This window comes from Clinocottus analis, unplaced genomic scaffold (genome assembly GCF_023055335.1).
Source record: "Clinocottus analis isolate CAN_PGR_092001 unplaced genomic scaffold, fCliAna1.0.p SCAF_10, whole genome shotgun sequence".
NCBI classification, from domain to species: Eukaryota; Metazoa; Chordata; class Actinopteri; order Perciformes; family Cottidae; genus Clinocottus; species Clinocottus analis.
Genome location: NW_027175821.1, coordinates 6,292,769 through 6,308,578, shown reverse-complemented (window position 1 = coordinate 6,308,578; position 15,810 = coordinate 6,292,769). Strand labels below are relative to the sequence as shown.

The following is a 15,810-nucleotide window of genomic DNA, read 5'->3' as shown; positions in this document are numbered from 1 at the left end:
ACACTGTCCTCAGCTCTTCAGTAATGTTATGACCTTGTGCATGTTTAGTGTTGACTATAATAAAAGTGTACACTGTATATCTAAAGCATCTGGTTTAAAAGCTTTTGACGCTGTCTCAACCTGTAACTCATCACAGCTTTGAAAAGCATTATCTTTCATTTTGTGTCTTCCTCCGCATTATTCACCTTCCTTTTAACTTGAATCCCATTTGGAAAGCAAGAAATTAGGGCAGTGGCTCCCTGGAGAACTGTGGAATAAAACAAGGTTTCTGGAATAGTGCGTGCACTGTGAGTGACGAGTGAGTTTTCTGTCGTTGGTCTGCTGGTAAATGCATTTCAGTCAGTATTTATTGACCACTAAAAAAATCATTATAAACATGTTATTCTCTCCCTGTCTGTAAAACATAACCAGAAACCGAGGGAGTAAGATGCATTAACAATGTTAGGAAGAGACATTGTTTTTTCCAGCAACAACAGTTTCCGGGGAAAGTCAACATCACCTCTTCAGGCGGAACTCTCGCTCTGCAACAAAAACTTGTGTGAAGCCCCCTCCTAGACTAAATACAGCTTGACATGAGCACTTACAGAGCTCAGTTTTATAAGTAAAAACCAACCATCTGAGGGAGAGGATTCACTGAAGGTTTCTCTGTGGTCCCACAACAGACGTGTCATTCAGTTTGTTGCTCAGGCACAATAGTTACAGGCCTCAAAGTTACAATCACAGAGTCCGCTAGTGTGTGTGTGCGTGTGTGTGTGTGTGTGTGTGTGTGTGTGTGCGTGTGTGTGTGTGTATACATAGATAGATATATAGATCTATCTATATCTATCTATCGATCTATAGATCTATATATATATATATGTATGTATATATATATATATATATATATATATATATATATATATATATATATATATATATATATATATATGTAAAAGGTAAAATTATAACAAACTGTGCAGCATTTGAATGACCCATTTGTACCGCTTTTTAATGCAAACTGCGATTGCAGAATGCAGACATCAATAAAAACGACATATCCAGTAAATAGACATCATAAATTACATTTCTCTGGGCGCACACTCTCAGGACTGCAGACATCAGATCAAATGTCAATCTGCGTGGCACATCTACCCTGAGCACATGAACAAAATACATAAATAGATGTTTGTATTTTCATATGCCCAGTTAACAGAGTAACAATACGTACAATGAAAATCTTATTTTGGTAGGTCCTCCTTCCACATAGAATTACAATAACTTAAAACTCAAGGTAACAAATTATAATTGAAAGTAAGGATTAAGAATACAAAAAAGTGCTATAAAAGCTAATAATATAAGAAAATATGTTAAATAAGGCACAGAAATAAGAGAACACTATTGCACAATCAGTTTCACTGAGTGTATAAAGTGCACTATGCATTGTTGCAAATAATTTAAGTATGGCCGTGACATGAAGTCACAGCAGTAGTCACTGACACAGTTTGGTGATGTGTGTGTGTGTGTGTGTGTGTGTGTGTGTGTGTGCGCGCGCGAGTGTGTGTGCGTGTGTGTGTATGTGTGTGTGTGTGTGTATAGAAATAAAGTCAAAATCTCACTGTTCCCACTCGCTGGCTCCCATAAAAACCAGTGGACCCTTCTCGGCTGAGTCCGCGACAGCGCCCCTGGTGGCAGGGCCCTCAAACAGCCCGTCCTGTTGTGCCCTTCAAAAATCACAGTTACTTCCTTCCTGCTGCTGTTGCTAAAGCTGAGGAGAGGCACTTCCCCAGAACTGAAGGCAACAGTCTGACACCGTGGTCTGAACCAGCAGGTGGAGCTCCGACTGCCGACACTGAGTGAGCAGGATTTTTATACGAAGTTGAGTCGTGAGCTGCGACCAGCTCGAATGGTCCAATCAGATGGCAACAGGCTGCCTTCTGAAACCATAAACCATCACTGTGCCCCCGACACCCAACTCTAAATGCATCCTCCCTTGGGACTTCTTCTGAAATCCCTGCGATAATGTATGTTTTTTTTCACCTCTGCAAGAAAGTCACAGTGAACGACTGCTCGCGAGAATGATCATTAGTGTGACTAGCCTATTGACTTTCCTGTCCAGGCCCTGGGTGTGTTGCCGTGGGAGAGTGACGCCTCCATCAGCGCCACACTCATTTCCAATCACGGTGGTATGGGTCTCACTCGGGGAGGGAGAGCCTGCAGATGACATCATGCAGCTCCATGGACAGCTGTCAGGATGAGTCAGGTGAATGTGGGCAGACTGAAAGTCGCTGTAAAGTCGTTATGTCAGGGAACAGAATCCTCCATCAGTGAGGGGGCTTCCGATTCAGTCAGTGTCAAAAGTATGAGTAACTGGACTGACAGGAAGCCGTAATGTACAGTAACTCCCATGCCTGCAAAACAATAGATAGCGCAATTATGAAAGAAGCCTACCTGTGGCTGCGATCATGAGTGTTTCTCTTATCAGCCCGGAGCAGTGGCATTTGATAAGACACTGTGTTTGCTGAATAGGAATGTGAAACTAATCTATAGCACTACTGAGCAGAAAGCCAAACACAAATAAATATTTAACAACATAAAACATAATTTTTTATATTTTAGAACGCACAATTATGATTACAAACACACAATTTGCATATATTTTCCGTCCTTTCTACTTTTGCTATGCACCACAGTGGGCCACATGCAACAGATTTGCATGCGCTCAATTATACATTCAGTGTGTGACAAACATGTGCACTTCCCCATAATGAGAAGGAATTATTTATAGCATGCTGTGCTCTTATCGTTTGTCGGGCCCAAAAGGTACAAAAAGATTTAAGTTCAAGGACACACAAACTTGTCCTCCCAGCAAGCTGTTACTTGGACAAACATTCATCATTCAAGCACACAACTTCCCCAAATCCAATCCCTCTTCACTGCAAAGTATTAATTGGATAAACAAATCTCTGCTACATTATGTAAGTGGCAGGTCCTCCTGCGTCTGACTGAAATGAATATTGCACACGACATAGTTCCCTGATATATTTCAGTTTGCAGGAGTTTAGTGTGCCTATTTAATGCATGACCCTTCAATTTTGGCATGGTCAAAACTCTGTGGAGAAAACAATTACTTGGAAAATTATTATTGCATGAAAATATTCAGCAGTGTCTTTCCATTAGATATAGTCTGAGGCCTTCATTACGAGCTTTGTGAGTGCATTTGTAAGCTCATTCTTTTCAGGATTGTAATTCATGTTGCACTGGTGGAGCTTCTTAATTAACACCTACTCGAGCCAACAAATAGAAGTGTGTTAGTTGTACTTGCCCGCAGAACAAAACACCATTGTTGTCTGTAATGTTCTTTGTGGTCACGTCTTTGAATTGTTGATGACTGTGTCTCCTCTTCCTTTTTCTGTTTTTCTCTCTCTCTATAATTGGAATTATGACCTACCTGCCTGCATTGCTTTGCCATATTTCATTATATATTTTAGAATATGTTTTAATTAAGCACCACCCTACCTGATGTGAGACTCTTTTCTGTAACTTTATGCAACCATGAGCTGAACTCCATTATATACCAAACTCTATTACCACTGTTTAAAGAGACAGTGTGTTAATTGTGTGTGTGTTTTTTTGCGTGCGTGTGTGTAAGGTTTAAAAGTGAGGCGGGAGAAGTGTCACCTGGCTTCTAGATAATCTATTTAGGTCTTTCACACTTCATTAGGTCCCTAACACAAACACTTGTCTCTTGAATATGTTCGACTATTAAATGTCTTAGTGTTATCGTCACAGCTGCAACAAACCATTAAGAGAGTGACAATTGCATACCGATCACATTGTGTGTATAGTTTTTCTAGACCTTGATGTTGTAAAATGTGTGGCATCTGCAAGTCGTCCTAAACTATCTGACTAAAAGGCTTATCTGAAATGTCAGTGCTACTTTAGTTGGAGGTTCGTTACATATTAATAAAATATGAGAAACCGAAGCTCCAGCCAGCTCATTCTGTGTGTGTGTGTGTGTGTGTGTGTGTGTGTGTGTGTGTGTGTGTTTGTGCCCCTGATGCTGCATCCGCTGACTTTGGAGCCATGTCTTTCTGGGTTTGCTGTTGTATTTGTTCATCTGACACTTGAACCCAATGATTAAAAAAACACAACAACATAAATTTTAATCTGAGTTAACGATGGGCATTGGGTCATTCCATACTATTTATCAACAAACTAAAAGGGAAGAAACAGAGGGAACATATTTGGACCTATGGAGGTGGAAGATGGACTAAACCACGACTATCTGAAACTTCAGCATTGACAGACAGCTGGCTGCAGCTCCAAAGGGCTCTATTTTTCTGAGAGCTCTGACTACAGAACAAGAAAATAGATGAACAAGAAAACAACTCAACTTCCAAAAGGATACACCATTTGTAATATAATTTTAGTTTTTTTGTTTTGTTTCAGTCACAGAACTGTATGTGGTCGGAAAATACATTGGCGATTAGAGTCACGTGACTTAAAGAGATTTAGTAAGACCAAAGGTAAGATTTTCCCAAGTGGATACATATTGCTTGAGGATGAAATCCTTAACCTATATTCTTTTTTTTCATTGTGGTGAACAAATTAAGTGTAATGGGGGTTAAAGCATATTATGTATTATCCCATTATTCCAAGACTGGAATAATGGGATCATTTTTTGATTAATTTGGCTTGTGAGTTTTGACATGGTACAGCTGGGCAGTATTAAAAAACTGACAGTGACAAAGACACAATTACATTTTCCCACAGATTTAACAATTTATATCTCTTAACCGTGAAATGATTAACAATGTGACAAACGGTACTTTCTATGTTTTCCTGTTTAGATGACCTTAAATAAGTTATGGATCAAACACCAGCTTCCTATGACTCAAGGACTAGAAACCATGTGACCTGCTGCCACGATTAGTCTGCGGAGATCAAAAGAGAAGAAAAACAACTTTCTGGAAACAAAAAAAAGAGAAAATTTGTCCCTTTAGGACTCCACGTTAACTCAAGGTACAACTGTTGTCCCACAGCTTGGCCCGGTCGAGCGCTAGATTTGTGGAAGCAACAATTAATCCATATATGGGCATATACAGTTAGCGACACGCCCAAAACACCTCCTCGCGCTGGGCTTGCTGTGTCCTGTGGTTGCCCTGCCCCGCTGCCAGGAAGTTCAGGAACTCGGTCACCGCCCCAACCCCCCCCAGCCATTGTTGGGCAATAATCTGCGACATCGAAACAGTCTTGACCGAAACTTTCCAGGTAACTAACTGCTGAATATCACTTTAAACCGCCTCTTGTTGCTACTTTCCGATTATTTTTCCCCGAGAAAAAGGTACCCTGTACGCCGGTTAGGATCTCAACTCCACGGAGTCAGTGAGGGGAGGAAAAAGGGAGGAAAAGTTTTGAAGCAAGGAACTCCATGATTCCTATTCCTCCATTTTGAACTTTTAAACTACAGTTTTCTGCCTGTGGATTGTTTTCAGTAAGTTTGAACCGCGTCGCTTTTCTGCTCAGTTTGTTGTGTAGAAAGTGTCACTGGACAGGGCGTTGACGTGACGGCTCACGGTTTCCGATGCGTTAAATAAGCTAATCGTCAATGTTTGTTGTGTCGGCTAGCGTTAGCATTAGCAAGGTGCCGTGTTTAGACCGTTGTACGTCAGCAGGTAACGTAACATACGTTGGAGCTACATGGACTCGAGCGTCCTCGGTGACATTAATAAGAAAACGCCAGTTTAAAATCGTCAACACCGACTTAACCCGCACAGTCTCAATGTTTACTTTGTTTGTGTGTCAATTAACGTCAACGTCTCTTTAGTTACGTCTGGCGAAACCGACGTTTATGTTATGAAAAGTTAGCTCGCGCTGCAGCAGGTGCAGCTTATTACGCTACTTAACGTCAGTATTAACGTTCAACGTCGGTATTAGCGACCAACTAACGTGTGTCCGGGACCCAGACTGTAGCCTCTCCAGTAGTAATTATTGTTGGGTTTAACGTGTTGTTCTATTCGGGGCGTTTCTATTTTTTTTTTTACAAAAGGACAAAACTACTGATTTACCCTTCGTCCAAATGGGTTCATGTTAATTTGCTGAGAGATTTAAGGGGTATCTCAAACTCATATCACACGGGAGTATAGTTACCTTCTCCCTCCAGTGGTGTCTGGCCTTGCAGATAGTTTTGGTTTTATCTGACTAGATTTTGAGATATCCGGCCCTGATTTCTGCCACACCCCGTTCAGAGGTAGTGAGCGGAATTTCTCATACAGTGTCCCAGTTAACGTTAACAGGTCCAGATGCAACTGTTTCTCAGCACGAAGCAGTTTCGGTGGACATGGTCTTCAGCAGATAACACCAGCGGCGTACTTGGATAGCGATTTGCGTGAAGTGACCTTTTGAATTATAGTGGATGAGAAACCTTGCAGTGGTTGTAAGTGCTTCTAGTTTAAAGTCTCTTGAGTTGTAGGGAAGTGCTTCTAGATTTATGACCACGGTGAAATGAAACCATCTGCAGCCAGATTTTGTGCATTTTGGATTCAACATTAGAAGGGACCATATATCAAAACAAGTATACCCCATGCAAATGCAAACACTCCGTTTGTTTTGTTAGGTTCACTTGAAAGCACACCCACCCTATAAATGGCAGTTTAATATAACGTTATTCACATTATGTTGTCATCATTCAATGTCCTCCTGTTGGTTTTAATATTTTAGCCTCTTTGTTGACTACATGGGTCAGTGGTCATCTATGACATCCCCCCAGGGCCTACTGAGTATCCAGTCCCTCCCTTATAAATGGCTAATCAATGAAATTGGACTCATTGCCTTCAAAAGAAAAGAAAAACAAATCAAAATTTGGGCCACAATGTTACTTTAGGCATTAATTCTGCAAGGGATGGAACACTGCTGTCCCAAAGAGAAAGACTTTATAATTCAACAAAATTTTTCAGACTACTCTGAGAATCATAAAGGAAGGTTCTTTTAGTAAACACACATTTTCTTGGCAAACTAAAAGTCTGCCCTCCGAAATACACCACTAACATCTTTGAGATATATATCCATCCATCTATATATAAATATGTAGATAGATATTTAGTGTTCTGGAAGACATATATGTATGTTGGATACAGTGTAAATTTTATTTCATCATTGCGTCTGAAGAATTAAATTGACTTTTTTTTGTTTCTGAATGCCAATATTTTATGTCCAGATTTACAGACACCATGACAAACATCAACACAGCCAACATCAACTTCAAATGGGATCCAAAGAGTCTCGAGATTCGTACTCTGGCAGTGGAGAGGCTGCTGGAGCCCCTGGTCACACAGGTAATGTAACACAGTGTGCATTTTTTTCATTAGAATTATAGGACAGGGCCAGATAGGTGGAATGTCTTGGTTAGAAAAAGTACTATGAAATACAATCATTTAAATGTGATGCTAAAACAAGAGTTGATATACTTTGAAAAAAGTGACGTTTCCCAGACCTATATTTTCTGAAATGCCAGAAAGTGACAATTTATCGCAGAGCTGCTGTTTCAGTTGTTGAACCATTTTGTACCCCTGATACAGGTCACCACTTTGGTAAACTCCAGCAACAAAGGCCCATCCAACAAGAAGAAAGGACGCTCCAAGAAGGCTCATGTTTTGGCGGCATCTGTGGAGAATGCCACCCAGAACTTCCTGGATAAGGGGGAAAAGATTGCAAAGGAAAGTCAGTTCCTAAAGGATGAGCTTACTGCTGCAGTGGAAGACGTCCGCAAGCAAGGTATATTTCAAATGCATATTGTACGTGTGTGTGTGTGGTTTCCAGCTTGTACAGAGGGCTTCTTAAGATAGGAGGAATGATAAATAAATCATAAGCTATGTACATATCCTCTGACCCAGTGGAAGACCTTGAAATAAGAATATGCTTTGAGCATGATAGATTTCCTTTCACTATGGGGGTATTTAGGGGGCCTATTAATAGACATTTCATTTAGAAATCATTAGCATTCATATCCACACTATACTGTCATTACCCTTTCCTCCAAGAAATCACAATATAAATGGCAATGTTAAGCTTTGACCTAAACGCGGTAATAAACCTCCTGTGTGTTTTGCAAAAGCAAACAATTTAAAACAAAAACTGTCTGTCCGTAGTCAAACCATTTAGCTTAGTTTGCCATGTATCTTTTAATTTGGCAATTTTTTATAAACTTGGCTGCTGGCTGAGACAAAGCAGCCCCTCGTCTGTCTACGGTCACTGCTGGCAGTGATTCAGCAGAGGGAGGAGGACAGGATGAATGACTGATACTCACTGACGTCTGTTTTTCAATCTTTCTAAACTTCACTCAGTATTGTGTTGTCAGCAATTTTATTGACATTTTAAATCTGTTTCCATGAGATCTAATTTAAGTTAATATTGTAACATTGCTGCAGTAAACTTTACTGTTGTTGCTCTCGAGACGAACACAAACAAATATTTCGCCCCGAAAAAGGGTCGATAAGAGTATCCATTAAGAACCGGCCCAATAAGGACTATCAATAACAGTAGTAGTGTTTATAAAACTCTAACGAGACCCAAACCCTAGCGTCATCTGATTTGTAACAATATGATTTAACAATGTACAGTTAAAAATACATAGACTGTTGATGTTTTTGCAGATTATTTCTCTTAAATGGGAAAAAAAAATATTGCTGACATCACGATACTGACTGAAGTTTAGAAATAATGTAAGTCGGAGTACATACAAACCACTCTTTTAGTTTGTAACTGTTTGCTATTAGCCAAACAACTGCACTGTGCTTGTGTAAAACATAAACCGCACACAGAGTGAATTGAAAAAATCGCTTTTTAACATGTTTATGCTTGTAGAACAGGTGTGTGAATAAAATATTGGCTTTTTACTGCGGCAGTTTAATTCCACTTAAAGCAACGATTGTAGTTATCTGACGTGACTTGTTCCAATTCAATGTATGTGTGCGTGTGCTGCAGCATGATTGAAAAGAAATACAGCAAAAAGTCCTGATAAAAGTATTGATAACTTTAGAACCTATCAATATTCTGGTCCTTAATAATTTAGCACTGCTGCCCATTTAGTCCCGGGTTTATATTCCCTTCCCATTTTATCTATCTCGATTTATAAGACGCCGTGGTAGTGGAGTTTTGTCTAGCATTCTATGAAGGTTATCTGTTGGGCTGTGTAGTGGAGTACCAGTTCATTGTGTGACAGAATGAACAACTTGTGCACCTCAAGACCAAAATCTAGCATTAAATCACCAGCCAATTACCCAATTAAATTACAAATTGGCTTGCGATAGCTGATTCCGTCGTCTTAACGGCCACGATTGCAAATATCATTTATTCCTCTCTGCTCCAGATAGCTGACTCTCTTTTGACACACTCACAGACCACAGAGACCAGGGAGCTATGACTCGAGGGTGGCTGTTATCACCTTTTTGAAGCGACATCTGTGTCACTGCGTTGTTTCTCCCCAGATGCCCAGCAAGTTAGATGTGCCCTGCTCGAGCTCCGCTCTGAGTAGTCGGGAGGTAGATGACATGTCGCCAGATAGCCTGTGCAGTGCTCAGTGCCCAGGAATGTTACTGTAGTTGTGGTAAGCTGTCACTGGGCTGGAATTCACTGACTGTTGTTAGCTGGTGCCTCGGCCTGGCTGTCAGCTATGCCACGCTGCTCAGTGGAGCGTGCCTAGACTGATAATACGGCTATTGAGTGGAGTAACACCCTCCCACCCCCTGGATTCAGAAAGCATTTTCCCCCCAGCTGTGGTTTACCAGCTGTTTTTTAAAAGGGCAGAAAAAATTCTGACATGATCATTAAGATTACCAAAAATGCACGTGGAAGTGGCTACTGTGTCAAGTTCTATTTTTTCCTCATTTGATATGAAATGGATGTTTTTTTTCCAGAGCAAATATATTCTCTGAATATTTCAAATTATATTTGATCTATTCTCTGAATATTTCAAATCATATTTGATCTGCCATATGCATCAGTATAATCAGTAGATATTCTTTCCCCCTTTTACAGGCTTTCTTTCTTAACGCAGCTGTTGCTCTTGTCCTTGTTCTCTCTGCCTCGCCCTTCCCTCGCTGTCTGTGTCTCTGTAGCCCTGTTGTGCAGGATTATTGTGTGATATACATTTTAATCATTTCATCATGTACCTGGTCAGCCGCAGGTGAGCGTTGGATGGATGGGAGTTTATTAAAGGAGCTCTGATCACTATCTGCTAAAATGGCCTTATTGATTTTGTTCACAGGGGGGGAATAACAGCCTGAAGGTGCGGGCTGTGTTTGAGGTCCATGTTGTCGATCATTCTCATAAACTGCTTTTACTCTCTGTCGGTGATCAGGATCTGTGTGAGAGCTCTGTTCCACAGGTTTGACGGTGCAACCTTTTTCCTCTTTAATTTATTACCTTACTGAATTTAAAAATGAACAGCAAAATGGCCGTTTAAAAAAATAGTTTCTTCACTGGAATAATAATGGTTGGTTAATTGATCAACAAAAATGTTATTGAAGTAATTTCACTTTCATCTTTGTGTCTTAATGTATTGATCTGGTGCTTTACTCTTTTTTTATATTGCTGTTATTTAAATATAAAAAATCCTTTTGTTAATTGTCAATTGATTAACAATTGTTAATTGTCTCTACCTCACACACAAGAGTCAAAACTCTTTTCAGCTTGCTGCTCAGAAATATTGTGGCTGGACATATCTACTGTGGTCACGTCTATCTTTCTTCACTGTAGTTGTTGTTTTTTGTCTCAAGCATTTAATTTCAAGTGTCTTCAAAACACTTGTTATACACAGATGTGCTGACAAGCCAAAGTAGAGATTTTAAGCAAACCCTCCAAGCATTGATGAACAATCGGCATGGCACTGAAATGGCCATCAAAATGGCATTTGAAAAGTCTTAGTTATTGCTCTTGTAAAATGATGATGTTTCAACATCTTGTCATCGACGGATCACTTGAAGTTCAACAATGCCATATCATTTGTTTTTCTCTGGTTGATAGCGGTGGTTGCACACATCTAAACTCCTGATTGTTGAGTAAGGGACTTAAGAGGTTCAGTAAGTAATTGTTAAAGTGCACATATTGAGCTGAAAGTGCTTGTGGGCATGCACGATGCTGGCGTTCACAAAGTTCAGGGCATGGTGGTGTATTAGCAAAGCCAGCGACATTTATCAAGGTTTCTCACAGGTTGTCAGTTCACCCACCCTATGGGGGAGGAGGGGGAATGGCTGATGACTGGTTATTGATGTTTCATTTGCTAAACTCAGTAGCTTCTGTGTTTTTTCCTGTCCAGTCAAGCCTGTAATATCAGCTATAACTTGCACTGATCAGTCAGGTACCATTTTAGACGGTCTCCTGCTACTGATTAACAGTAACTTGAAGGTTTGCACATTTGAGGAGTCAAACAAGAAATCTTGACTCGTAATTGAAGGCTTTATTACCAACAACAATATTTATACAATGTGATGCTAGTGAAGAAAAATAGGTTTAAAACTATATAGTTTTTTTGAGACTTTTATTTTTTGTTCATTGCATTTATATATCCAGGAACACACACACACACACACACACACACACACACACACACACACTCAGTCATTATCTTCTTGATGAGAAGATTGATACCACTCTGTATGTTAAGTGTGGAGCTAGCGCCAGGAGGCAAATAGCTTAGTATAAAGATTGGAAGCAGGGGGGGTAACTAGCCTGGCTAGATCATGATCTTATTATGTTGTCATGAGGGTTTAGAGCAGGGGTGTCAAAGTAATTTTAGTTAAGGGGCCACATACTGCCCATCTTGATCTCAAGTGGCCAGACCAGTAAAATCATAGCATAATAATGCATACATAACGACAATACTGCTCTGTTTAAATCATTGGGGAAGGTTTTTGGATGATAACCCCTATTTTAAGGTCTTTCTGCAATAAACTAGAAACATAAAGACCAAAAATTCAGACATCAGCCCACTGTTTGTCTGCCTGAGCTGTCTTCAGATTCCCTCGCTTTGTGACGCCACTTTCATGACGCGATTCATTTTTTACGACTTGAAATGCAGTGAAATGTCCAAAAAACCTTGTCCTCCATTTGCAGCTTGTACTTTCTACCTGAATTTTTTGACAACGCCTGTTTTTCTCCCGATCATTGATGCTCTGTCTGTAGCCTCACTGACAGCACGCGTCCAGTCCGACCCGGTCCAGCGCTTCTACAAAAGCGCTAAAAATGTATTTCGCTGTGGTGGTGTCTGTCCTGAGTACCAACTACAGGAACTCCTCGGTGACTGACAAAATCTCATCAACACCACGAATGAATATGGCCACTGCTATTATAGAAATACAATTTCCAAAGCAAATGCAGATTTACGGTGAGACTTTACAATACCATGTCTTATTAAGAATTGACATGAATGCCAGTTATGGTTGCATTAAAGCATGCAGCATCAATCTGAATTGGCAGGTATATTTTAATATAAGCCCCTTTCCCATTGCCTGTTCAAAGCAGCACTTCTGCACAGGTATTCTGCTTCACTCTCCTGTATGGAAGGTGTATTTGGGTGGTGCGCGAGTTTCTTTATTGCAAAATCTCTGTGTGACTGTAGACAAAAAGAAGCAGGTTTTCTTTAAGGAAACTGCAAATGGTGTCGGCTGAAGTTAAAAAATAATCTACTTGAATGAAAATATGCAGTTATTCATGAGTTGCATGACTCATTGAATGTTGAGACACTGGGTCAGAAGATGGATAAGGAAATGAGTAAACTGGAGTTCCTGATAATTTAGCAAATCTATCAATGCGAGTTGTCACACGTACAGTCGCCTTTTGTTCTCACGGCAAACTTCAGTCACAGGACTCAACTAGCGAGTGCTTGTGGAGCAGACGGAAAACATTCCAGAGGTCAAAGCCGAAAAGTCACTTAACATTATATCTAAATAAAGAAGCCTCGTTATCTTGGAGCAATACAGTTCACTGACTACAAAACAAACACTACTGCACTCACATCCTACTCTGCACCGCTCGCATATCCAGTTCATAAGTTGGTATTGGGATTTTGCGGCGTCTCCTTTTTGTTTCAGGAAATACCATTCTGTCAACATTTTCTTTGAAAGCACCCATAATTGTCTGAATGCTTTACCCTGTTTACTTTTGTCATGGTTACTCATTTCCAGTAGATTAGGTAAAAGGGGAAGTACACCCTCTATCATAGCACATCTTTGTTAGCAGTGAGCTGCTCATAATGGTTAACAACTGTTTAGAATTGTGGTTGCAACCAACGCCTCTTTTGGGTGTCAAATGATCTATCGATTATCAAAACAAGCAATCTGCATTTTTTTCTTTTTTCTTTCTCAAATTTTACACTCTTGATTTTTTTTGGTTGTTTGTTTTTCTATTTGCTTTTTAATTCAGCACACTTATCTGAGACATGTGCAAACTAACGACAAAGCCAAAAACAGTTTCTTTTCACAAACTTTCCTGTAAGAAAATCTTTTGTGTTGCTGTCTTTAAACTTTTGTTTTACTCCGGTCTCTGTAAAGCTGGACCACATCATAAAAAAGTGGACAAGAAAAGTACTTGTCTCTTTTTCTTTTGGGGGCTTTGGATCTCCTAATACACACAACAGTGTTTATAAGGCAATTTCAAGAGTTTGAATTTGGCTGTCCCTCCACTGGAGTAAACTATTTACGGATTTACTGTCCTGTTCATAATGTGAGCTTACAAAGTCTATTTGTGAGCCCAGTCAACTGTGCTTGCCCATCCAATGTGGGACAAAGCGTGGTGCTGGACCAACCAGACAGTGAGCCCTTTGTCGTGGCTTTGACCTCCTTTTTTTCTTTTTTAGAGAGCTGTGTGTGCACGCCCGTGTGCAAGCAGAAATTATTACTGGACATTGAAGAGGTGTCCGAGAGTCTGTGTATGTCTTTGTTGCTCTGTGTGACATGAGCAGGCGAGCGAAATGCGTCACAATGTTGCTTCTCTTCCGCACACTCCTCGTTGTCTCAAATTAAGACTTTGACGCAATTAACTTAGCCTGGAACGGACTGTGACTGCTGTCGGCTCCAGCAGACCACCAACTACTACTACTACTAGTGTAGCCTGCTACTACTGCTACAACTGCGAGTAAAAGGGATTCAAGCAGGAAGAATTTTGTCTTTGATTAAAATATCATTATTTTTTATGTTTATATTTGTATAACAAAACAATTTATGAGAATTTGCAATGTCTTTATACATTTTTTTTGTGTCTCATATTTCCATATCACAACTTGCTGGTGAGACACATGCCTAGATAATTTAAATTCCAACGGCTTAATAGTAGGGTGTTTTTGTTATTTGTAAAAGGAGGATCAAGCACACAGTTATACACAATGTAATGTAGTTCATAGTGCAGTTTTGAAAAGTTTTCGTGTTTAAAAGCGTGTTATTGAACCAGTTTTCATTTTTAAGTTTCTGTTTAAACTTTGAAGTTACAGCAGATGTTTTGTTTTGTCTTTCCTTGTCAGGTGAGTCAATGCGGCAGGCTTCTGGAGAGTTTGCAGAAGACCCTTGCTCATCTGTGAAGAGGGGCAATATGGTTCGCGCTGCCCGAGCCCTCTTGTCGGCAGTCACACATCTGTTGGTGCTGGCAGACATGTCTGATGTCTACAAACTTCTACTGCAGCTTAAACTGGTGAGTGATGAAGTTGCATTGATAGTCTACATACATACATACATACTAGATCAACGATGTCTACATGCTGCTGTTCATTCGATTATAGCATCCATATGAGTTTGAGTAACTTGTTTTAAAAAAAAAATAAATGAATACATGAAGCTACATTTTTGAATTTCTCTCTGGCATCATCTCAGCTGGCTGGAGCTCTTCACCTCTTGAAACATAAGATGACAGGCTACAGCAAATTAAAATCACAGCTTGATTGGTTGGCTTGATTTGATTGCAATGTTAAAAATTGCCTGTTAAAATGTTGGTGTGTTAAGCCCTCGTGCACTCCAGGATATAATAAAACTGTGCAAACATTTTCCTAATGAGTTATATCTTAGGAGTTATAGGTTCACGTTGTCCAAATTGACCATTCAGTCTGTTTATTCTCATAATCTGCAGTAAAGGAATGTATTTTTTTTCCCTGAGTATTGCCTAACTTTTTCCACCCACCCGGCTCAGGTGGAAGAGAATCTTGTGAAAGTGCGTAATGCCGGAACAGAGCAGGACCTTGGGCTCCAATATAAGGCCTTAAAACCAGAGGTGGATAAACTGAACATCATGGCTGCCAAGAGACAGCAGGTAATGTGTAGTTAGCAAAAAAGAGAGACGTGGTGGGATTGTGGGAGCAGAGGAGTCTGATGGATTTAATTGGGTTGAGAGGTTATCGAGTACCTGAATGGGTGTTAGTGGTCCTTTCACTCATTACAAAATGTGCTCTAGCAGAGCAAATGGAAAGTAAAACAGCAGGGAGTAAGCATGAAGAAGGGTGCCTCACGCTTCAGCTGGACGATTAGATGCAGTCAGCATGAACAATCTTATTATTACCAATTGCAGTGAAGTAGGCCGGGGGTACAAGCAAACAGCATAAAGGCTAGACTCCAAATGTGACAAAACAAACATTCCTCTTGAATGGCACTTAGTTTTTCTCCACTGTGACATAAGTGGTAGTCAACATTAAAGCGTGTCTCATGATGCTTTTTTAAAATATGAAACCACTTCATAAGTTTCTTGATGCAGATCTGGGAGATGCACACCCCTATTAAAAAATAGAAATTAAGACTGCTTTGTGACTACAACTTTTTATATACATATATACAAATTATCATTAAACGGACTGCA

The 15,810-nt window shown here is 40.0% G+C and overlaps 1 protein-coding gene across 2 annotated transcripts in view; it reads left to right on the top strand.

Moving 5' to 3' along the window:
• The first annotated feature begins 5,112 nt into the window (after positions 1-5,112).
• The window catches only part of ctnna1 (catenin (cadherin-associated protein), alpha 1), a 74,013-nt gene continuing 63,315 nt past the window's right edge, over positions 5,113-15,810 (top strand). The window contains exons 1-5 of one of the 2 annotated variants that reach the window (XM_068584517.1): positions 5,113-5,250; positions 7,196-7,313; positions 7,557-7,752; positions 14,492-14,658; positions 15,151-15,270. In XM_068584517.1, coding sequence (XP_068440618.1) covers positions 7,209-7,313; positions 7,557-7,752; positions 14,492-14,658; positions 15,151-15,270 — 588 coding nt within the window. In that variant the 5' untranslated portion in view covers positions 5,113-5,250; positions 7,196-7,208. Of the gene's footprint in view, positions 5,251-5,363; positions 5,474-7,195; positions 7,314-7,556; positions 7,753-14,491; positions 14,659-15,150; positions 15,271-15,810 lie in introns of those variants that run through there. The other variant, XM_068584525.1, reaches the window with a different exon arrangement.